Below are 25,642 nucleotides of genomic sequence, written 5' to 3' on the forward strand. Positions count from 1 at the left end.
ATGTGCAGCAATGAACGGTATTGGCCTCCGGCAGTACCCACAGTGCAGCATTGTGACCGCTCTGGAAAGCAATCTGAACTCAGATGCACTGGCCAGGTTAGACAGGAAAAGCCCCGCAACTTTTGATTTCATTCCTGTTTGCCCAGCGTGGAGCTCTGATCAGCACTGGCAGCAATGCAGTCCCAGATCCAAAATGAGCTCCAGCATGGACCGGTATGGGAGATACTGGATCTGATCGCTGTATGGGAGACAAATCTGTTCTATCAGAGCTCCGTTACAGAAGACGAAAACCATCATGCATTGGGATCTCAAACCAGAATTCCAATGGGTGGGGGATACTGCGGGAACTATGGGATGGCAACAGGATAACTACCCACAGTGCAACGCTCCGGAAATCAACGCTAGCCTCGGTACATGGACGCACACCACCGAATTAATGTGCTTAGTGTGGCCACGTGCACTCGACTTTATACAATCTGTTTTAAAAAAACGGTTTCTGTAAAATTGGAATAATCCTGTAGTGTAGACATACCCTTAGACGCTGTCTCCAAAGCCTATCTAAAACAGCTCCTATCTGTCCTTCAGCATATCTGATCTTCAAACAGATAAGATTTGACTGAGAAAGTCCTCCATTTTATCAGTGACACCTCTCTGACCTTGGTGGCCATATTATGCAGATTTCAGCTCAATAATCCTCCCTTCTACCTCTGCTTCTTTTCTTCAGTCCTCTGGGAGAGAGGCATTTACTTAAGGTTCCTTTTGCCACCCAGAATCTGGGCCCCATTAATCCACTTGAATATTAAGAAGCAGCAACTAAAAAAATAGTTACTCCAGTCTATGGTTATAAACGCATTCCAGCTCTCAAGAAAGAAATCTACAAATTTGGATTTGTTATAATTTGGTTTCAGGTGGTGCTCACTCATTGTGCTGGGCAGTGTACAAAAATGCAGAAAGATTGATTCCCTGTCTCAAAGAGTTTATATTCTGGCATAACAGATTATAGGGGAAATTCAGTGCATAGTGCAGAGCCAATCATACCAAGGTCAAATTCCAACTTTCCTACTGGATAGCTTGGGCCCAGTTCTCTGTTTCCCTACATTGTGTTTAGTCATCAATATCGGTGTCAAGATGGGGTCAAGTTCTGTCAAATCACAATGACAGCACTTGATGCCACTTTGCAGTATAAATTACAGTAATGTCAAGCTCCTGTCTTTAGGTCTGAAGGCCAACACTCTGTGCCGGCATACTTTGAAAATATCAAATATTTTAAGTGTGGACAAATGGACTAATCTCTCCACCTCAGGCAATTTCTGAGGACAAAAACCATTAATAAGCCTTAGAAGGCTATACAGAGTAATCCCTCGAACTCTCTACCTGGATTTAAATGCCTTAACAAAACTTCGTCTTGGACCTCTTCACCAAAAGTCTTCATCCTCTCAGCAACGCAGATTTTTAAGCGCTGTGGTGGTTTTCCTGCACCCAACATTAATTCCTAAGGTTAATGCGCATTTTTCACTGCTCTCAGGAAGAAGTCCTCCTTTTTGTCAAGGCTACGTTCATCCAAAATAATAAGTCTGATATGTTTCGGATGTGCAAAGAGCCTCCATAATTTCAAGGTTTTTCAGAAAATCTCCTTTCTTATCCTGTCAATCCACTGCTGAGAGCAAAACAGGGCATCAGAATCATCTGTTATTGAGCGGCTGAAACAGTGTATCAGGAAAGTGTAACTGCTTTTGGAATACTGATACTGTTACTAAATCCTGATCAGAAATTTCGTATGCCACTTATCAAGCCATCTGGTTATTTGTCCATATTATAGACAATAGAACTTGGACATACAGTTTTCTGCAGCTTTTAGTCTCTCCCTGCAGTTTTCTTTGATGTAAGAATCTCAGTAGAGGTAACAGACATGTCTCTGTTTGGGGAGCGGAGGGGAATTGTTCTTAACTGTTTATCTTTTCTTTGACTAGCCAGGTGCTCTGTTCCATCCTCATTAAAGTTATTGTTTTGTTAATCAGTTATGGCCAAATTTCCCCCTCTGCCTAGTAGAAAGATACCTTTCACAGGGTAGGATTGTTAATCTGCAGTCATGAAGTTAATAAATATGTTGAAATTCTGGAAATACTCTCTGGCAAGGTTTCAAGAAAGGCAAAGCCAAACTGTCCTGGTGATTCAGGTCTAGTTCTGCCTCCGATCTGCACAGCAGAATGAAAAAAACACATTAGGAATAATGAACCTAGTTGTTTGGAGATGAGAAATTATTTGATAATGACAAAATTCTGTCTTAAAGTATATAGAATAGAGCAGTTTTAATATCTGAGGGAAATTCTTCTCTTTGTATTTTAACTGTGTTTGGGATTTTTATTTCTTTTAAAACAGTCTTTAAACCTGAAGAGCTGCGCCAGGCTCTCATGCCTACCCTTGAAGCATTGTACCGGCAGGACCCAGAGTCCCTTCCTTTCAGACAGCCTGTGGATCCTCAGCTCCTAGGGATTCCAGTGAGTTAGCATTAAAAGCCTTCGTGGTATATGTATGTATGCATGTATGATATCTCATCATTCTTATTTTTATAAATTCATTTAGCCTGATATCTTTGTGCTTGTTCAAGTTGTATATGGCCATAGGAACATCAGCTGTGTGCCCTTAAAGTTTTCTCCTCTTGAGTTCCAATTAAGATTTAAGAATGAATGTCTGAATTTCCATGGGAACCAGAATGTACAAGTTGCTCCTCTTCGAGTAGTTACCTTATGGGTGCTTCGCTTTAGGTGCACATGGGCTTCTCAAGCCCCTTGACTGGAGATGCTCCATTAGCAGTGTCTGTTTGGCCCCCACTTGCGCTCTATATAACCTCGGTCCACCTATCAAGGATATATAGGGCTACACAGGTGAAGCATCCTCAGTTCCTTCTTCACTGCCTTGACCTGAGATGGAGCTCTAGCATGTCTGTCTCATCCATTCTTTAGCGTGTTCTACATTTGTTGTTTCACTAAGTTTAGTGTTTCTGGTTAGTGTTACTTGCTTTAGTATAGAATTGGTTAGATGATAATGAGGGGATTGACTTTTTCCTCTCCCTTTTTCAAACACTACCTCTCTTGTCCTGAGGCTGTCCCAGTCAGCAACGGTCACTCTTAGTGCATCTGCTACTTGAGAGAGTTCTGTATCTAGCAGAAGTGTAAATTTTGCTTAGCTCTCAAATCTAGAATATGGAAGAATTGAGAGACCAAACTGAGACTTCTGGTGATGGAGCATTTCCTCCCTTCCACCTGCTATCAAGTCATGTCAGGAGACACATTTCTCCCTCCCCTGGTACGTCTGTTTCCAGTCAGATCCAGTGCCCCTCCGACCTCAGGCCAGGTCTCCCCTAAGAAGGGAAAGACTCTGGAGGACTCAGGGAAAGCTCCAAAGAAGAGGAGTTCAGTCTCCCACCACAAGGAGCCAGCTCCCAAAGGCCCCAATTGCATGCTAAGTCTGTGGTGCTGGAGGCTTTGACCTCTTGGCTTGGTACTGCGGAGGCAAAAGGCTCTTCCTCCAGTACTGGTGGGGTGGGAGATCCTAAAGCATTTTGGCAAAGCATGGCTCCAGCAGCCCCCAGTACCATCTGTGAAGGACAGGGAGGTGAAGTCTAGGATGCACACTCCTTTAGAATGGCATTGTCTGTCAGACTTACCATTTCATCAGTACTAGACTAATGAAAGCACCAGACACTTTCAGCCTCAGCACCAGCGTGTTCCAAATCGACAGTACCATCAACCTCAGCTACTGCACAGTATTGATCCACTCAGTACCACAGACATTTACTCCGGGCACTTGTTTCTTTTAGATAAGCCAGAGTCTCCACTACTTCTGGGTACCAAACAACTTGGTACCAAGATCCCGGTCTCCAGATTAACGTTGTTTCCCAGTACCACAAGACTCTCCGCCTTTTTCTGCTGATGCTTCACCATTGAAGGAGATTGAGGAGAATGAAGGAAACATTGTCCGTCTCCCCTATCAGTGTAGTGTTCCACTCAGCATCCATACAGGAACCTTTATCCTCATCCATGACAGGGAAGGTGGGATTAGTCCTGGGCACCATCTGCTCTCTGGTGTGGGGCCCCCCAGTTACTGTACTGGGATCTTTGGGTTGTGTCAGCAGCAATTTGCCAGACCTCTGGCTCTGTTGCACTGGGGGCGGGGGGTAGGGTTGCACAGTTCTTTCTACTAAACCCCAAGCATGAGGAGATATTTAAAGAACAGGAGACTAGGGCTGATAAGGAGGGTGCCCATAAACTCTATTTTATCTTCCTATCTGTCTGAGGCAGTCATGTCTCCACCACCAATAGCCAACAATTTTGAACAATTCAGAGACCTTGTGAAGAGGGTGGCTGTCACCCTTCAGATACCTCTTGAAATCAAAGATTCACAACACAAGCTGCTGGACATTTTGCATTTGGTAACACTCACCCGAGTAGCACTATCCATTAATTAAGCGCTCCTGGGATCCAACAAAGACGGACACATACCCTCTTGCCACTATCCCAACAATTTGTAATTTGGTGGGTAAGAAATATTATGTTGCCCCTAGAAACCCAGAATTTGTTTTTGGAGCCTGCACCTAATTCCCTGGTGGTGAATGCTGTAAATAAGTGGGCAAACAGCATTACTCAAGATCTACCCACTATAAAAAAGGCCAGAAGAAATTAGACTTTTTTGATTGACATCTTTCTTAGAGATAGGGCAACTAGAACTCCATACGCTATCCAAGGTATGGGCATACCATGGATTTCTATTGTGGCATTATGATATTTTCTGCCGTCTTATTCTTTTCCTGATGATTCTTAACATTGTTAGCTATTTTGACTGCTACTGCACATTGAGTGGATGTTTTCAGAGAACTATCCACAAAGACTCCAAGATCTCTTTCTTGAGGGGTAACAGCTAATTTAGACCCCATCATTTTGTATGTATGTTGAGATTAAGTGGAGAATCCATAGGAAGAATGCTTGAAGAACCTGTTGGTTACCCTGTGGAGTAGCTGTGGTTCTTTGAAGTGTGTCCCCCTATGGGTGCTCTGCTACCCACCCTCCATCCCCTCTGCTTGGAACTGTTCTTTGTTGAACATTTGGATAGAGAAGGAACAGAGGGTGGTTTGCCTATGCAAACCTATGTACTCTGTGTGCGGCGCACGATTGTGTAGCGTGCATATGCTGGCTGGACAGATACTGCTAAATCTCTGATCAATGGATCAGGAGGTGCATGCGCACCTGAAGCAGAGCACCCATCACACATCTCAAAGAACTGTAGTTCTGCACAGAGTGAGTAACCTAACATTTCCTTTCCTTAAACAAAATTATTCCATGTATGGTATCTGTTCTAAACACTGATTATTTTTTCTTCTGAAGACCTTCAGTCATCATTTGGATCTAGGAAAATGAAAGTTACAGCAGAGTAATTCTAGGAATGTATTCAGGTTTTACAGTACAATAAGATTTTTGGTGTTTTATAGTCACCAAATAAGACTGTAACATAAAATCGTGTCTCAAAAGCTGCATTTTTGCATCCCTCCAATACTGTAGAGTGAGACCACATCTAATCTAAAAAGTTAGGTTGACACAACTATGCCACTCGGTGGTGTGAAAAATCCAGACCCTGAGCAACGTAGTTAAGCTGACCTAACCTCTATTGTAGACAGTGCTAGATAGACAAGACAGAATAATCTGCCTCTCGGGTAAGAGGATTAACTGCAACTATGGGAGAGCCATCTCGTTGCTCTAGAGTGTCTACAATGAAGTGTTACACCAGTGCAGTTGTGCTCCTGTAGCAGGTAAAGTGTAAACATAGCGTAAGTAGATGATGGCATCATCGGATGGCCATCTGGAATGTAGCCCAGTTGTGACAAGGCTAATGATGATTTTTTAATAACATATTTTCTCTGCGCCCTCTGATAACTCTACACACTTTGCAGAGTGCCTTACAACAAAATAAGAACTAATGCAGTATAATAAAAGATCAGCTTTTTAAAGTACAGCCACACAGAAACAAGTGAAGGGGCCATGCTTGAAAGAGGAGGTAATAAGTATAGGGTCCATAGTGATCATTCAACAAACACCTTTGAATGTGGGTGAATGAAGCTTCAAAATGTTCGGGTTTTTTTGTTTAAGTGATCATCTGCTGCCTTAGGTTCTGTGGTGGAAACTAAACAGCATGTTGAGTGCATGCAGGTTCCCATCAGTTCAAGACTAGAAGAATAACTTTCAAATATAGCTAGGTCAAGCACCCATCACAGAACTTGACTTGTGAATTTGTCCATAGTGTAGTTTGAGCTTTTTATGACAGTGAAACTTGATGACTTAGTGATCTTTGGATCTTGGTTTTTATATTTTTGTTTTTAAATCTCTTGTTTTCCAAAATTCAAAGTTCCTTTGAGATCTAATAAAAGTTTGAACAACTTTAACAAAACAAGCACAGCAGTTTTCTCAAACTTGATCTCTTTTGAATTCCTTAAAGCATCCTTTAAGTTGGCCTATGGATTCCAATTTTAAAGACTCAAGTGAAGACGTTTGAAAAGAGCAATAGAAGTGTTATAGATCATGGATAAAAATTTTAAAAGCACCTCAGTAACTTAGGAGCCAAGTCCTATTGTCTTACAGTGAAACTTTGGATGCTAAGTAATTTGGACAATTTTAAAAATTTTACCCATTGTCCATTATGAGGGTTCAGTTCATCTCTGTGTAGGGGTCATTCTGTTCAAGGCCCAAACCCCGTTTAAACTCCAGGTAAGCCTCAAAATAAACTATTTTGCACATATTCGTGGAGACATTTAATCCTTTTGGATGTGTTCAAAATAGTAGGAATTAGAAGTGCATCTTAAAAATAATGAATGATATTTCTTGTATTTTGAAGGACTACTTTGACATTGTGAAGAATCCTATGGACCTTTCCACCATTAAACGTAAATTGGATACTGGGCAATACCAAGAGCCGTGGCAGTATGTGGATGACGTTTGGCTAATGTTTAACAATGCCTGGCTTTACAATCGCAAGACTTCCAGGGTCTATAAGTTTTGCACTAAACTTGCAGAGGTCTTTGAACAAGAGATTGACCCTGTCATGCAGTCACTTGGATACTGTTGTGGACGCAAGGTATGTTTTTCAAGTTTATTATTGCTGAAAAACTAAGTAGTTTGATGAAGGTTAAAAAAAAAAAAAAAAACTCCTTAGATACTTATTTTGAATAAAATTAAACTACTAGTTGGAATGGCTAATAAAAATTAGACTACTATGTCAACATAGTAAGAAAGTTGTAAATATCTAAAGGATTTTAGCCAAATTTCTATCACTGGTAGTGATATCATTTTCAGTATGAAGTGTTGAAATATTTTGCTATTATACACAATCCCATATATCTTGCACCTTCTTCTGCAGATACAGGATTATATCCTGAGCTGGAGTAAGCCATTTTTGCTCCATTGAAGTCAGGGGAACTGAGCTGTTTTATTCCAGCTAAGGATCTATCCACATCAATCCATATCCATTTGAATCCAATAAACACGTCTCAGTATATTACAATATACTTTTATAGCATGTTCACTACATTGCATATTCACAATGTAAAATCACATTTTAAAGTTTTTTGCTTTTGTTTTGCAGTATGAGTTTTCTCCGCAGACCTTATGCTGCTACGGGAAGCAGCTGTGTACTATTCCCCGTGATGCTGCCTATTACAGTTACCAGAATAGGTAAGTCCAAAATTCCTACATTAGCTGAGGAAACGAGATCCAGTGAGTGACAAAACAAGTTTCTTTTTGTAGCCTAGCACGTACTAAGCAAAATGATGATTAATGTCTCATTTCCTTCTTCTCTACTAAATCAGCAGAAAATAGGCCTACTGATTGTCCTTCTGTGTGCAGCCCTCTTGCAGATAAACCCTTTGGTTTTTTACATTGCAGCTTATAGTACATGGTATTTATGTTTGTCGGTATATAGACTCTACACGGCACCACTTAACTGAAGTTGTTTGTATTTTTTCATGAAATTTGAAGCATGACAAGGAGAGGGGGAAAAAAGGCAATTTAGGAGGACATATCTTTTGCCTTGAGAGAGTTCTGAATAAAAATGTGCAGACGTGTCTTCAAATCACTGTCAGAGAGAGAGAATAACTTAAAGGTTTATATTGGAAAGAAAATAACACTGTGGATCACTCCAATTAATTTGTATCTGGGTATTTTTAATATGTTGGTGCACAAAATTAGAACCTGGAGAACTTGTTAGTAAAATGAAACTTCTTAATTCAGCTCAGTTTCATGAAGAAGTCTTCGTAATCTAAACAAAATTGAGGCTGTTCTATTGAATATTCATAGTAACTGTGCAAATATAATGTTTTCTTTGAGAGTTCATGATAAATTTGACTTCCATAATAATACCCAGGATGCCATGAGGAGCTGGGAGTCAAAATAAAGTTACTATTTAAAATATAGTCCTCTGGTTAATATAGGGAAGAATATATGATTCCATCCATGTTGGTGTTCTGTTTTATTAAACAGTGTTTGGAATTAATTTAAACATCAAAGTGACACAGCTCTTATTATTTTTGATATTTTTCTCTCCCCTCACTCTTAGAAAATGCATTTATAGCAATTAAGTGCAGCTTCTATTTAGTGTACTTTAATTCATCAGTGCTGCAGTGAGTAACTTCTGTTAAAAGAAGAAAGAAAAGTTAGCTTTTAGCTTCTTTTTAAAAAGGCTACTAAATGTAAATTAGCTGTAGCTCTAAAAAACTATAGGAGGAGACATATTTCAGGTTGTAATGTGAAACTTTTTCTTGCCAGAGATTTGACAAAGCCTGAGCCATGCCAGCTTGGAGGTGTACTGCAAATTGCCTTTTAAGTTATGAAGTAAACATTGGCAGTCACCACTTTTAAATTTGATCTCTCAGTTAGACCCTTCTCTGCACTAAGAAAATCATGTTGGCACTTTACAAAACTGTAGCATCCAACACAGATGAAGCAGTTCAGTCTTACAGACTAAATGGGGCAAACCACATTTTATCTTTATTCCTAAATTGCGCTACTGTCTCATATTCTGCAGGGCTCTAGCACAATTAGGAATACACTCAAAACACCAGACCATATTTAACCATCTGGCATTTTCATGTAGTAACCTGGTTCTGCAATACAGTTGATTTTTCATTATGTAGACATGTGACTCTTAGGGAGGAGTGGATAATGTGGCACCTTTTTATGGGGTATTTTATGTGTTAGTCATTTATATGATGTCCTCAGGTATATCTGATGGTGATATTATTATACAAGATCCTTCCATGATGGACACATTATAAATGTGTGTGGTAGTAATGTTTCACTAGTTTATTACTAAATACTTTGTGACTTTTTTAACAAAAATGGATTGTGTCTGAAACACTTAAAAAGATAAGGGATAAAATAGTTCTTTGGTTCAGATGTCATGGATTTGTGATGGAGCTGTTCACAAATGCTTTAATTTAGTAAAACAGGGAAGTAGCTTCTTAGAATATGGATTGGGCCTTACTGATCCTATGATGTTCAGTCATTATTAATGTGTAGCAACTTTACCTGAAGACTTACCTTGTAGATAGGTCGTGTGGATTTGTTTCGTCTGACTTTATTTCAAAATTTTAAAAACATATAAAAGTACTGTAAGGCATGCAGCTCAACAGGTGGTGTTTTGCACTGACACACACTGATGTAAAAAGTGTGTGTTTTTTCCCACAACTGTTAAGAGAGGAGAGAACTTATTTGTAAATACAAGATCTTAGGATAAGAATTTCAAACTGATCAGACATTTCCTTCTGATTCAACATCCAGCTATTTGAATGTCCTTTTTAAATAATGTTGCTTTTTTTCAAGAGGTGATAGATCACTAGAATTGTTCTTTTAAATGCAAATTCAGTTGTTAGAATGCCAGATATATGGGATTGATAGAGCATGAATATATAATACTTTCATTGGGCAGAGGGGGGAGGAGATTTTATTTGTTGACTAAGAAGTATAGTGCAGTCTCATTTCACTAGTAACTAAACAGATGAAAAGAGAGTCTTTCCTTCAAAGACAAATAGACAAAAAAGACAACGTGGGAGGGGAAACAGACACAGGAAGGGAATGTGACTTGTCTAGAGTCACACAGCAGGTCAGGGTATGTCTACACTGCAAATAAAAACCTGAGGCTGGTCTGTGCCCACTGACTTGGGCTCCCAGAGTTCAGGCTGCAGCCTGAGCTCTGGGACCCTCTCACTTTACAGAGTCCTGGAGTCTGGAAGTCTACACCGCAGTTAAATTGTCCCTTAACCTGAGTCCCCAAGCCCTAGTCAGTTGGCACAGGCCAGCTGCAGGTATCTAATTGTTGTGTAAACATACCCTCAGTGACAGAGCAGGTTGTTGAACCCAGATCTGCACAGTCCCAGTCCACTGGGGACTGTGTTCTGGTTGAATGAACAGCAGTTCAATTAGTTGCTTTTCTTAATAGAATACAATTATGTACCAAGTCATTGAAAAACTATACTCTCCTGTGCTTATTCACAGTAACATTTCCTTGTATAATTCCCTTACGAAAATCCTAGCTTTTCCCTAACAAATTGGAAATTAGCATGAAACAAATTGTATGTTTCTAGCAAATCAGCATTAGGCTAAATATCCTTGTTTTTCAAATTGTGTAGTAGACATCATTACTGGGGATTGTATTACTGTGTTATCTGAAGCCAGCATATCACAGATTAACTAAATCCTGACAAAGAATGCTTGGGCATTGTGGAACTCAGGCATTTCAGTTAAATAATGGCTAAAAAGTAATAAATCAATAGGAGAATTTGGTTTTCATCTAGTTAGTTCAAATCTGAGTTTTAAACTAAAGGAAATATATTAATTGTTCTGGAAAATGTTTAATATTTGAGTACAAATTTGAAACTGTTGATTATTATATATACGATCAATTTCAAGGTGCAATTATTTACGTAAGGTATATATGAAGGAAAATTACCTAATTTCAGGCTGGAACTTTGAACCATTAGAGATGTGTGTAGAAAGATGTTTGAACCTTTCCTTGATTTGAGCCACTGAAATATAGCGCTATCTTTAATAAGAGGGATTCACAATTATCTAAACAGTCTGCATTTGAAAAGCTTTTCATTTTCAGTGTGTTACAAGAACCACATTGCTTGTTTTTGTATGTCTGGAGTAACCACAGTACTGTGTTCTTGCTGTAGATTTTAATCTTATAATATTGACTGCATGCATGCAAAATTGTTATAGAAAACTCTGAAAGCTACAGGCAAGTCTCATTTCTTCTATGCAATTCCATATTCATAATAATGTGTCTAGAAATAGAGTATCTGGGCGATCTGATTGTATAGCCCTTCAGAGCCTTTAGGTATCATTGTATTTCAGTTTTTTGTTTTCTCATTTTAATTATTTCATGGGACTCAATCCCTGTGAGTAGTTAACTGTACAGCTCTGGTCCTGATCCAGCAAAACACTGCAGAATGTGCTTATCTTCATGCAAATGCATAAGTGCTTTGCTAGATTGGGGGTAGGAGTGCTCAGCATCTTGCAGCATAGAATCTAATGGTCACGGTATGAATAATGGAATGACTAGCCTGAGAGACTAATTGGATCAGTAAAATATGTAAATTTGTGTAATACTGCCTTCACTATTTTATTTAAATAACAAGCAGTCTAGGGTTCCGTCGTGGTTACTTATTGCTCAGTCTCATAAGTGTTTTTTCAGAGACTATAAACTTAATCTGAAAGTGTATCAGAATTAACAATTTCCAAAACTATCTGAATGCAAAAAAATTCAGTGGAGCCATGACCACTGATTTTTCTAGGTATAGCAGTACCTGATTGGCCTGGGTGTTCAATTTGACTTGAAAATGAGCAGTCTTACTATAAAGATAAGGGAGTTTGCTGTATCTGAGAAAATATTAATATGTACACTCTCACACTCCAGTATTTATTCTGGCCCAAGTGTCAGAAATAGGCAGAATTCAGAAACAGAGTTCGTAGAAGTAGGGTATGTGCAATTAGTACTCTGCCAAAATGCTCTTCTGCTTAATTTAAAAATGTCTATTGTTACCTTTTGGTTGTAGGGGATTAAGATAGACAGGTTAGATCTTCTGCCCGCTCTGCATCATTCTGGCAGCTCCAAAGTCCCTCCTTCATTTAGAAAAAAGATGTATTTTTAACTTATGTTAAAGTAATTCATGTTAACTGATACACAGAAAATCGTACTGAAGGCAAGGCAGTTGCTGTTTTAACCCATGTTAGCTGGTTGAGGTAAACTCTGGGAGAAAGTGTAGGCTCCAAGATTTGGGACCTTCAAATGGCTCCTTTGCAGCTGCATTCTTCAGCTGCATCCAGTGCTTATTGGGCACCACTGAGGAGTTAAGTTCAATTTGTTTGAATTTGGATTGTTTCATAAATGCTTTAAAATTTACATCTTACTAGTAGCATAATGGTTAGTGCCAGTCACAAGAAGAAAGTTCCACTCTATACATTTCAGTAAGAGTCTGCAAATGACTTGTTGTTTCTATGAAAATAAGCATTAGAAAGCTGTCGCCTGGATTACAGTAGTGGGGGAAGGGAGGTATTTGAATGAATGCAGGGGCAAGCAACCCTATTTATTTCCATCCCATACATTGTTGGTTCAGTGTGGCATTCTGAGTCCTATTCTGATGCCTTTATGCTCATCACTCTTACCTATAGATCTGGTGTTGAGTATTAAAACTGCATTTTACTGTGCTGCCTTTGCTGCTTATACTCTCTTCTCACTCTTAAACCTTCATACAGCTTTTTTTATTTTGATGATCCTGTGTGGCTAGTTTTACTTTTTACAGTTGTGGCCTATGTTTGTTAACTTTGTTCGTGTTTTAAGTCATACCCTTTCCAAACATTTAGGTTTTTTTTCTTTTGTATTCTTTACAATTCTGAAAACTTTGGTTCCAGTTCATGTGATACAAAAAAAAAAATCTGTGTAACTAGATTTTTTTTTTTTTTCAAATGCAGATTGTATCTTTAAGTAGATCTCTGATTTACTCAACTTGGTTTACTAAATCACAGCAGTGTTTTTGCCCAGTATCATGGATTGGCTGACAGTTGGTCTAGTGACTCAAAATTGTAACCTGCTTCACATTCAATTTGCAAAGTTTCATTGCAGATCTTTAATGTACCACTTAAATATATTGTATGTATGTGCAATATATAAAGAGTTGTTCACATATATACATATATTACTTATATTTATATATAAATGGCTGGAAACTCTGACCCATAAGTGCATTTCTGTTAAATGTTTGTCTAGAGTATGGATTTGGTTTCATTTGTATTAAAATACAGTTAGCTGAGCAGTTGGTCACATTTCATTTTATAAACCAAATAACTTTTGAATCTGTAATATTTTTATAGATTTTTCAACATTAGGATTATTTCTGCCTTTGCAGTTTTACTAATACACCACAATGCTTTTGGCAAATCTTCCCCTTTTTGTTACTCTGTGAAAATATTTTTCAGGCTTTTTGACGGGGTGTTCTTTTCCAAGGAAACTCAGTAATTCTTACACCCGAAATTATACAGCATTTTGTCTAACTAATGAAAATCAAATCCAAATTCTTAAATTTGAAGGATATACAAATGTAGCACTTAACAGCTACTTATAAATCATTCCAAAATTTTGAATTTGATTGACAACCTATTATTTGTTAGTACTGATGGCCTGTAATGTATAAAATGAGACCGAATGCTAATCTGTGCTTTGCCTTGGCTTTCTGCTCTGTGTTGTCTTGGTGTTTGCATCTTACCTCTTATGTCTGTGCTGTTTGTTCCCTTCCCTGTTCTCTAATCCTGCCCTTCCCTTCCCTCTGTTCCTTTTCATTCTCCACACTGACCCATCAATCAACCAACAACGCCCCCCCTTTCGTCGTGGTGATCTGCCCTGCTCTGATTGATGGCTCCGTTGCTTGGGTGGCTGTGTAATATGATGGACCAGTTCACCCAAATATGGCCTTCTTGCTGACAGGTATCACTTCTGTGAGAAGTGTTTCACTGAAATCCAGGGGGAGAATGTTACCCTGGGTGATGACCCTTCACAGCCTCAAACGTAAGTAATCATGATTCTTCTTAATGCTACATTTAAAATAATGGAAAAGAATTTTCAGTCATGATTTGGTTGTCTAAAATTGACCGTTTACTGCTTTTAGGGTAAACTAAGGGAAGGTGCATAGTTTCTTACTAGGAGAAGGTTTATGGCTACAGATGATTTACTGTTAGTGTCAGACGATTATCAATATTCTCTCTGTCTTCATTTCTTCTATTTGCCACACTCCTTGATAGCTGCCCATGTAGTAATGATTTCAGAGACTGCAGACACTAAAAAGTATAAAGAAAAAGCAAGTTTTAATGATTCATTAATCATTTGCATCTGCTGGGGAAACAGGGCAATACTGCTGGAAAGCGTGATCTGTTACCTTCTTGAAGCATTCATTTCATGAATGAATGCTAGAGCTTGTTTTCAGCCTGCCAGACTGGCTTGAAGTGAGGTGCAACAAGGCTTACAGTCAAGACCAGCTATTTTTGGAGAGAGCTTCTTTACTTACTGCAATTTTTCTAGGTTTTTTTTCATCTTGTATTGGATCTTAGATTGTGTATATTTGCATAGTAATCATAGTGCTTTTAGCTTAATACACAATTAACTAATTATACTAACTGTGAAAAAATACATGCTAATATAAAAATGAGTGGAATTGCGTCATCTAAACAAAATGTAAATTCCCCTGGTGTGCTTTCTTCTTCATACTTGAGATTTCAATCATTTGCTGCAATTCAAATAATCATAATAAGGTCTTAGCTTCATTTGATGTAATGCTGGCAATAGGAAAATTTCATGTTAACTCTTTCTCTTTAGAACAATCTCTAAAGATCAGTTTGAAAAGAAGAAAAATGATACACTAGATCCAGAGCCGTAAGTATTATGTCATTTTTTTTATTTAAAAAAATTAACCCGGCTTTCTGACCATCACTGTGTAGTTATTACAGCTTCCTTCTGTGGCCAACATTTCAGAAATGGGAAATTATATAGCCAGAGCAATCTTCTTCCCCATCTCCACCCAAATAGGTAGCAGAATCTCTGTGTATAGAATTCTTAGCCCTTTGTATGGCAAGTTTTAAACATATTATATTTGGGGGAAAGTATGCCTTTAATGTCTTGCGCTTCTATAGAACTTTTCATTAAAATGGGGTCCCAACCCACAGTTTGAGAACCACTGAACTAGGTGTTAGGATGATAGTTGCTCAAGCTTACTTTACTCAACCTGTGTTTGCAACAGTTAGTTGAAAACTAAAATAGATGGAGGTCATAGAATACCTGTTGTTTGCAAGCAGAATTACCCACTGCAGTCAATAGGAAATTCAACTTAAATATGGATGACTGGTAGGACCTAGGGAAAGCATCTAGAAAGTAAGAGTTTAGAGAGAGGACCATTCTCCTTCTCTTTTGGGCCCACAAAATTTTGACAATTCCTTTTTAACTTACATGTATTATACACATTCTTAGGTCTTAAATATAATGGCAGAATATTTAGTTGGAGTTGGTCCTGCTTTGTGGACTAGATGACCTCCTGAGGTCCCTTCAAACCCTGATATTCTATGAATATATCCAGTTTCATTTTGGTGTGCTAATATTTTTCATTGGTCTATAAATTTGGCTTTATGAGGTTACTAGCAAGGTAAATATGTTTGTTTGATACTCAGCCACACAATCTAGTTTTATTGTTGAAAAGTAGCCTTCTGGAAGATTACCTGCCTAACGAGCATTAACTTGGTTTTTGTAGTTTCATACTCTTTACCTCTAGGGAAATTAAGGTGGCTTTTTTTTCATTTTCTTCCAAGCTTTGTTGATTGCAAAGAATGTGGTCGGAAGATGCATCAGATTTGTGTGCTACATTATGATATTATTTGGCCTTCAGGGTAAGTAGCCTTAGATGGGTTTTAGCCTTTCTTCTGCAATTATAATGAAACTCTTAACTGTGTAGATCCTGTTGAGCTGTTGATTTACACACAATAATCCTCTTTCAGGGACCACATATAAGGAGAGAAACCACGTGTAAATAAATTTGTAATTTGGTTGTTAGTAGCTCCTTTGCATATTCAGACTAAAATATGTAGAGAGAAACTTGTCCACAAACATTGTTTCCTCTTTATGGATTACTTACTGATTGTAAAAGTTGGATAATGGTGATAAATATTAAAAGAAATATAAAATGAATGTGCAATATCAGTTACTCATTTGGTGGAATGAGTAAACCAACTCTAAAGCATCTAACATTTTCTGAACTTGATATACTTAAATTGTTCCTAACCCATATTAAATGATGAGACGGTAGTTTGGGATGCAAGTCATTTTTTTCTGACTACAACAACTAAGAGTAAAAGTGTTTAATGATGGATTAAGCTACCTGGGGCTCTTTGTACTTAAATTATCAGCAAAAATGTGGTGTTTTACAGCTTTGTCTGCGACAATTGTCTGAAGAAAACTGGTAGAACACGTAAAGAGAACAAATTCAGTGCTAAGAGTAAGTTTGTGTGGTTTTTTATTATTCATATATTTTAGAATTTCTTCAACTTTTATCTTGCCTATGCTCCCACTCCAGTACCTTCCATTACAAATCCTAGTATATGTTAGGATTGCAGAGATCATTCCCCCACCACTGGTGCAGCTTCACTAATGCTAGCAATATCAGGAGTACTAGTGCAATAGTGTCTGCCATTATTTTACTCAGTGTCATGTAGACCTGCTCTGCACAGGTCTCGATCATTAATGCCTGTGCCCTGGAGTTGCACCATGGATAGTGCATTGGTGAGAGATTTCTCAAAGGCTAGTATATGCAGAACTCAATGAACAGCACAGAATTCACTGTTAAGTGGAAGTGATTATATTGAATGGTGCTGAGAGCTGAACTTCTGATTTTGAGCAGATTTTTATGGGGGGCAGTTCTTTCAAAAAATATAAATATAGTATTTCTGATGTATAAAATAAAGCAGAAACACAAAACTAAACACATAGATGACTGATTAAACTTAGACTAGTTTCCATGTAACCTTCAAACAGAAATAAATGTCTGACATTTCTGTGCTCGGCAATCAACAAGAATTAAAATATATAAGTTGTGCAGACTCATACTGTTGTAGTCCATGCACTTCTGGTATAATACAGGAATGTAAATGATCAGTTGTTTTCTTTTACAGACAGCTCTCTGCTTTTTGAATTAGTATAAAGTAATAGAAATTCTTAGTCTGAATAGACGTCATATTTAGTTGTCATGTTTTTATGTCTAGAGTTTTTCTAAAATTCTAGTTTCACATTTTTGTCATGTTGTAGCTGAAATATTAATTAAAAAACAAAAGCTTTTAGGCACTTAAGGCAAAATGTTTTTCAGTCTGCTGTGCTAATCTTTATTGCAGATTGTGTACACCTTAACTCCACAGAACACCAAGTGATGTCAACAAAAGTTCCAAGTACAGTACAAGTGCTGAATATACAATAAGGACCAGCACTGCAGAATGGCATTCATAGTGTAGAGTGAAAAAACTAATTAAATGTTAGAAACCTAGGAAATTCAAAGTTAATTTAAACAAATGCAAACATTGGAAAGTATGGAAAGGCATGCAGATAACCTTAACTTATTCCACTGTGATGATGCCAGCCTCCAAACTTTCTTCCTTTTTCTTTTCATATGAGGCCATTATTTTGAACACTGTAGTTTTATAATTAAGGGTTTGCAGAGTAGGCATACACTCCACATTGTATAAAATGGTATTTTTGGATCTAGGACACTTTTGAAGAAGTTCAAGAAATTCACAGACTGAAGTGAACATCTCTTCAGTTTGTAAAAGCCAGAGTACTGATCCAGTGATCACAACTCACTGTACTCCCGTCTTCCCTTTGTTATCTTTGTTCGTAAAGGCAGTCCATGCACAGACTTTTGTATACAAGTTGTAACTGTTCTTTGTCAACATACTCATTTTTTCACTTTTTTCATGTATGTGCAATACATTCATGAGTTAGTCTTGGGAGATGTGTGTAAGTAAATGCAATAATTCTTCTTTACTGATATTTCATTAATTGGTGGCATATGGAGTTTTAGGGTGGGATTTTCATTGGCCTAACTCGGCTTTTATTGATGTCAGTGGCAAGTTTTACCATTTACTGTAGTGGGAGCTGTTAGGCCAGTGCTGCATGCTTTTGAAAATCCCACATATAAAGAAGATCGTGGAATGATGGCCTTCAGTATCTGTTTGTCTACTCCAGATTTTAAGTACAGTTTTATTCTCTGGACATTTTATGACTATACAAACCCCAGCCATTGTAAGATTAAGAATAGTGTGTTCTGGTGTTTGTGGTTGTTGTTGAGACTCACCTGTTTTGGGTAAGTATGGTTGTTTTGGAGTTTATTCCCCTTTGCCTCCCTTAGGACATCACTACAGAGGCAGAGTTAAGGTTCTCTGAGTGCATTTCTGTACTTAGAATGTTTGGTTTCTTTTAAGTTCATTCATAACTTTGCGTTTCCTGGGTGGTGGTTTTTTTTTGTTTTTTGTTTTTGTGTGTGACTGTATTCTTGTAAGATTTTTTTTACCCTTAGGTTGCTGATGCATTACCACCGTCTTAACTTTAAGTGCAGTTTTCCTTGGTTTTTGTTACATTTTTGAAGTATATATGTTTCCTGGGCACCATGCTGGAGAGGAATTGGGACTCCCTGCATGCCTCCTAGAGGGGGCATCTTGAAGTGGTGAGAGGACCCCCCACACACTTCTCCTTTTGCCCCAACCCAGAAAGCCTTCTGTTAGTCTCTTCATCCGTCTGACAGGTGTAGTTAGGCTCATAATCATCCTTGACAAAGTTCCCCTCTTTGATTCCTACCACTTGTTCTGCCTAATTTCCCTGTATTGCCCTCTTCAGTCCTCACATCTCACCTCCTCACACTTGGGTCTATTCTTTTCTTCTCTGATCCAAGAGGATTTCTTCAGCCCTCCAGTGCCATCAAAAATAGTAATAAACAGGCATGATACCTCTCAGCAAGATGAAACTGAATTGTCTAATTTGATCCCTTCTTACTCTTCATAAGAGTTAAGGTTTCTAAATAATTTGTCTATAGAAGGTGTTCTAGGGATTAAAAATACCTAATTCATGAATTCACAAAGAGCTGCATCTGTGTGCAAAGTTTAGAATTCTTAAAACCTACTATAACCTAAAACACGTGGGCCAAAAAAAGCACAAGATGCTGGGGAACAATATAAAACACAGGTATTTTTTATAAAATGACACATAAAGATCTTTAATCCTGCACATTCCTCCTCATTTAATTTCTTACTCTATTTTAAGCATTCCAATTTGCAAAAAAAAAAAACCATGTTTTTTTAAATTATTTCTCCAGTAAAAAGTTAGCTGTACACTGAAAGTAGGGCTAGATTAAACCTTAATTATGGAATTGTTATCAGGATAAAATTAACCCCAACACGGAGGCGCTTGCAAGGTTCTTTGCATCACTTAAGTCCGTAATACCAGGCATTGTCATAGAAAGGACCTTGCACAGTCCAACTGCATGTGGGTGGCTTTTCAGAGGTCCTGGCCAGTATAATGAGTAGCAAGAATATTCTGTGGAATCCAGTGGGGCTATAATGGGTAGCAAGAATATTCTGTAGAATCCAGTGGGGCTGGAACTAGGGGTGCTCCCTCACCCCGTGGCTTGAAATAGTAATAACAAACACCAAATACATGGTTTCTATCATCAGCACCCCAACTGTAAAATTGTTCCAGGACCGTTGAATCTCTACAAAAGCTGCAATGATGGCATAAGAAGAAACATAATGCTTCCATTCATATTTTATTGGACCCAGGGTTCCCAATAGCATTACTTAAAAGGAAGGAGGGAGAGAGCAGGGAAGTATATCTAATGAAAATATTATCTTAGAAATTAAAGAATTTTCAGTTTAAAAATGGTAAAATACAAATAAGAATATAATTTCTTTAGATTTAAAGTGGAAAAAAAGTTGTTTTTTCATAGTTTAAATTAACTTCCACAGTTACTTAGCACATATGAGGTCCAGACTTTTTCTTCTGTCTTTGGCTGGGGATATTAATAAACTATATAAAAATTGCATGAAAAGAAACACACATTAAAGGAAAAGCAAGCTCTAAGTAATGAGAAATGGACAAGAAAGATTGGAATTGAGAGAGGAATGTATTTTGTTCTTTAGAAGTCATAGGTTCTAGCAGTTCGAAAGGTTTTTATTATGGTTTAAATCTGGAACATATTCCTATGTTTGGGAATTTATAAACAGATATTTGACATTTTATAGTTCACCATTTAAACTATATTAACTTGTAAAGCAGTGAATTACAAGTTATATTTACCACTCAGACCTAAACAAGGCTTCATATGCCTAGATGCTGAAAAGATCTCAAAAATATCTGATTTTACGTGCTATACAGTATGCTGTGTTACCAGGGCACAATAATTAATACAGTGTCCTAAACAGCCTGATTTACTTGATTTTTTGTGGTATTGTCTGACTGCTGGTATTTTAATAGTAGGTAAAGAAAGACAAATCCTGTATAAAACCAGACTTCAGTTTAAGTTTGTAAGGTAATGGTGGTAGTTTGATATAAAAATACAATTTTTATTTAATCTTCTTTTTGAATTAATAATGTCTTTCTTCTCTATGGCTGTTTTTTGCAGTGGTTCCATGGCAAATATTTTCTTAAACCAGAGGTTTTCAAACTCTTACAGAGTATGGATCATATTTTAGTTGAAATTGTGCATTTAATTTAATATAAGTTTTGTTGGGGGTAGGGGGTATAATTTTTACAGTTTCATTTTCTTCTTCAGTTCATCTTCTCTACCCCACTGTCTTGTTCCTCTCTCCTTTCCCTGCTTTCTTGTAAAGATTTCCTGGCCATCTGGTTTCCTCCTGCCTGTGATGTTACTCTCCTGCTGGCAGCCCCCTGAAGTGGCTAGAAATCCTAGCACACTGGTGGCTTCAGTTCCTAAGAGCAGCTTCAGCATCCGTTCTTTCTCCCACTTCCCCCAATTTGTTTTATTAGTGGCCCATTCTAAAGACGTAGAAACAAGGATGAGAAGATGAAAAGTCAGTTCTATGTAGACCACAAGTTAAGAACCACTAGCTTAGACAGCAAAATTTGCAAATATTGTAAAAGAACGGGGCTTTAAAAATGCATTTGCCCATAGAAAGCTTTTCTGGGCGTTTGCTGTCAACTTCTATAATATCCAAGCTTCTTTTTTTTCTCTAATTTCAAACATTCCTGGTTGCAGACATAAACTTCCAAATATAAATCTAATTTAACTGTTACAGTATCATCTTCCTAAATATATAGAGAGATGGCTCCAGTATCTCTGTTGCTGCTCAGAGCTCTGGTCAGTTTGCCAAACTGCAGCAGGGTGAAATCTTGTCAGTGTTCACTATGCCTGTTCAGAATCATTTGGTTATCTGAAAAACGACAAGACTCAGGTCAGTTTAACTTAACTACTTCGGAGAATTATGATCAGCAACGGAGGAAGTTCTGGAACTGTGTAGTGGGGGAGACTTGTAAACTGACTAGGAAAGAGTGGACACTTCCCCATTCAGCACCTAGAAAACTTAAGGGAAGGACAGAGTAGTAGAGACAAACTTTCCCTCACAGAAAGCATTTGGCTAGTAGAAAGTAGGGGAATGAAGATCCCATGCCATCATCACAGCAATCGGGAGGCTCTGTTGAGGGAGAGACCAGAGAGAGAGTGTGCCACTTCTGCTTTAGGTTGAGCATTTCAGATTTGTCAGACACCAACTAGCAGGAAAAGATGGAGATCCTGAACAGCAGTTTGCATGCTCTTTTCCAGTGACTGGTTGGCTTCTCATCTGAGCATTGCTCTTAAAGAATGGTATTGGTATTTGGCTATTAGGAATAGTCCTCTTGTCATTTAAGTGTCTGTTTAGATGTACCTATCCCTGTGTGTGAGGGGAGAGCAAAATTGGTGAAATAGATTAGATAGGAATATTGCAGAGAGAGAGAGAGAGATTTGGGGCAAAGAAGCGGGAGAAGGAGCATTCAGAGCTAGACAAATTAAGACTGGAAATAAGGCATAAATTTTTAACAGTGAGAGTCATTAACCATTGAAATAGCTTTCCAAGGGTTGTGATGGATTCTCCATCCTTGACCATTTTTAAAACAAGATTGGATGTTTTTCTAAAAGATCTGCTTCCGGAATTATTTTGGGGAAGTTCTATGGCTCTTAGACAGGAAGTCAGACTAGAATGATCGCAGTGGTACCTTGGGGCTTTGGAATCTATGAATCTAAATGTAAAACTAATCTTTACCCAGTCTTCTCTACAATACTACCCTTACTTTCATACTTATGTTTGAAAAGCCCAAACCAAACATGTTTCTTGCCAGCAGGGAAGGAACAAAAATAATCATTGTTGCTTATACCCAGAAAAAGCACTCTGATACTATGGTGATGGTATCCACATAAGAACCTAGACAGACAAAATATAGGGGAGACTGGTAGAGAACACAGTGTAGGGTTGGTCAGGGCGTCAGGAGGCAGACACCAATATCATCTTGGAAAAAAGAAATCATGATCTGTCATAGGAAACCAAATTAAAACGGAACGAAGCTATGGAGGAAAAAAGGTGTAACACAAGCAAGAAGCTTCGTGGACTGCTGGCAAAGTGGGCAACTTTGCTTGGGAAGGGCTTTGCCTCCTGCACCCGTGGAGGAGGCGTTTGTGGTTGGGTTTGAGCTCCCCAGGCCCCCTAGGAGGGTTAAAACCACCCTCGGCTGCATCAACCACTGTAATTTTGCCCCCAGCCAAGCTCCACACATGGAGACACATGCCCCACAGGCCATGCGGGTATCAGCCTTTGCCTCCCCAAGCCCGCTGGCTTGCAAGGCTTGATGAGTTTGGGGGAAGTGGCTGTGGGGAGTCTGGGGCAGCATGGCACTCCATCCTGCAGGGCGGAACAAGTCGCAGGGTGGAGGCTAACTCAGTCGCTCATTAAACTCACCAGTTGAGTTGGCTGCAGCACAGTGGGTGGGGGACGCCCCTGCTTGGCTTGGCGTTTTAATTCCTCTCCACTGTATGTGACCCAGCCCTAGTAGCTCTGGATGAGCTAGGGAAGGGGCACCTCTCCCCGCCTGAGTGGCCTGTGATAACCTGCTGCGTGGCCATGCGACTAAGAGGGTCGCCCAAAGGTACCCCAAGCTCTCAAGGTAGTAGGCGCCGGTTATGTTTTTCAAGCTTTACTAAGGATTGTCTTGGAAGAAAGTTTAAAAACTCCTCAGTAGCTTTTTATAATAACTATGAACTGTAGCTGAGAGCTAAAATACAGTAGCCTGTTAACAGAATATTAACAGTTTTAGAGCAGTCAAAATGCATGGCTCTTAAGGGTTATATTTTAGGGTAAACGAAGGATTGATAACATTGTAAAGAAACATAGCAATGCTTGGGTTGGCATGGATGTTGGTAATCTCTTGCAAACATAGTTATGTTCTTGCTCTATACATCTGTTAATTTGGCCTTCTCCTTAATTTCCATGCCTTACTGTGTAATAGCACAGAGTGATGAAATTACCTTGAAGGGAAGTGGGAATCACTTGGTAGAATTACCCATTGAAAGATGTTAAAATGAGGACAAAATAATTAGTAGAATTGATTACAATTGCTAGCTAAAAATATGCTGGATGCAATTAATTAGTTTCATATAATGGAACTGTGCACCTTTTTTCTATGTTCTTAAGATATAAACATTGCCAAAATGAAATACCACTTTTAAAGATTATCTGCAGGTGTAAACATCAAAGCCCAATCCACTGTAATATGATTAGCGGAATGTCCCACATCATCGTTCACCATATTAGTATTAAAGTGGAAATGATAGTTTTTCTTTTATCGAGTTCCTCCGCAGTCACCACGCAGTCTCCCATGTAGTGACACTCCAGCGTGTGCTGTGCTAATGTCCTAACCACAGAATCTCACTAGATTGTGGAGTTAGACTATCGAGGTGTTATGGAAGTGGTATGCTTATGGTTAATTTTTATATATTTTCATATGAAATAAAATCTTAGAATGTAAGCTCTGTAGGTAGGAATGGTGTCATCTTTTGCATCATTATAACTGTCAGTGCACTCTTGGGTTTTAAAGTAATCTTCAGATGGGTATGCAGTTCCACTACAATGTGAATATCCCAGATGGTCAGTTATAAGAGACAACAGTCTTGCCTCCTCGCTAGATGGCAACTGATTACAGTTATAATTTTGGTATGGAAGAAATTTTTAGTAAATTTCATTGCAGAGGTGAGGAGGGAAAAGAAGAAAAGTCATGAAAAGGTCACCAGTTAATGTAGTTTTTGCTGCATAAATGTGTATCATAGGGGTGCTGAATGGTGAGGCCCCTGCAGGGGATGGGGTTGGGGACGATTGGAGAGAGAGCCCATCCTGCATTCACCCCACAGACTCCTGTCCCACAGAGTTGGGCCCAGCTCCAGGCATTGCAGACTGGCATATGGGGTTGCAATACCACTCAGATTTGGCTTGTCCACCCATAGGAGATGGAGGGTGGACAGGCCAAACGTGAGTAGCACTGTGACCTTGTGTCAGGTCACAACACCATTTGTTCTGGGGGCCTAATCAAATGTGTTTTTACAGCCATTTTTGCAAGATTTTACCTACTTTTTATTCAAATTCACATTTATTTCTGTGACAAATCACGTAGCCCTACAACTGATGAATAGTAGCTGCGAAGGACTGTGAATTAAATGTAGCAGGGTAAAATGGGTGACCATGAGAATGCAGAAGTGAATTATGCCACCACTTTGATTTTAGGTAGGGAGGAAATATGCTGATAAGACTAGAATAATTAAATACAACTTACTACTTGGCAAAATGTATGTAAAATTGTATAAATGATTTAAAAAAGCAGTAGCAATAAGCCCTACAACATAAGGTACTCTCATTTTCACAATTTAAAAGACTTTCTTTAAAAGTAACGTTTTGAGACACTTTATATTTTGAATTTATTAAAAATTGTATCTTTTTGTCTGTAGTGTACTTTTTTATGAATAGTTTTTAAATGTTATAGTAAAAAAAAACAAACCTGAATTAGTGGAGCAGGGGTATACTGTATGTGGACTTGAACCTTTAGGGGTTTCTTTGCCAGGGCAAATAACTATTAAAGCTCAGTATGTACATTTTTATAATTTATGTAGATTACTCAGACTAAAACATCTGTTTTAAAAACAGTGAAAGATCCATTGAAGTCAGGAGGCTTTTTATTTCTGTTGACTTGCTTTGCTTGAAAAGGTGTGACTGGGAGCCAGATTTATAAATTGATATAATCTTTCAAACTGCCAGATGAGTGTGTTTCTTACAAGAAAAGTTTTGCAGTATTTGAAAAATCTCATACAAATTTTTAATTACTATGAAAGCCTCCTTTATTAGTGCATTTGCAACGTGTTTTTTCCACTGAGGTGTGGTTAGCCTGCCTATAAGAGTTGTGTAAATTTAACTTTCGCTAAGAAGGTGACTTTTTATTTTGGCTGTAGAAGGTAACTCTAATTCTAATGCAATAGTAAAGAAATCTGAAAGCA

General features: G+C 38.3%; 1 protein-coding gene across 6 annotated transcripts in view; it reads left to right on the forward strand.

The window, feature by feature from the left end:
* CREBBP (CREB binding lysine acetyltransferase) overlaps positions 1-25,642 on the forward strand; it is a 203,366-nt gene that overhangs the window by 153,617 nt on the left and 24,107 nt on the right. For all 6 annotated transcript variants that reach the window (XM_032781631.2, XM_032781632.2, XM_032781629.2 and 3 more), the window contains 7 exons: positions 2,380-2,498; positions 6,883-7,122; positions 7,630-7,718; positions 14,023-14,103; positions 14,908-14,964; positions 15,891-15,968; positions 16,506-16,573. In XM_032781631.2, coding sequence (XP_032637522.1) covers positions 2,380-2,498; positions 6,883-7,122; positions 7,630-7,718; positions 14,023-14,103; positions 14,908-14,964; positions 15,891-15,968; positions 16,506-16,573 — 732 coding nt within the window. The remainder of the gene's footprint in view (positions 1-2,379; positions 2,499-6,882; positions 7,123-7,629; positions 7,719-14,022; positions 14,104-14,907; positions 14,965-15,890; positions 15,969-16,505; positions 16,574-25,642) is intronic.

The sequence above is a fragment of the Chelonoidis abingdonii genome, chromosome 9, assembly GCF_003597395.2.
Source record: "Chelonoidis abingdonii isolate Lonesome George chromosome 9, CheloAbing_2.0, whole genome shotgun sequence".
Lineage (NCBI taxonomy): Eukaryota > Metazoa > Chordata > Testudines > Testudinidae > Chelonoidis > Chelonoidis abingdonii.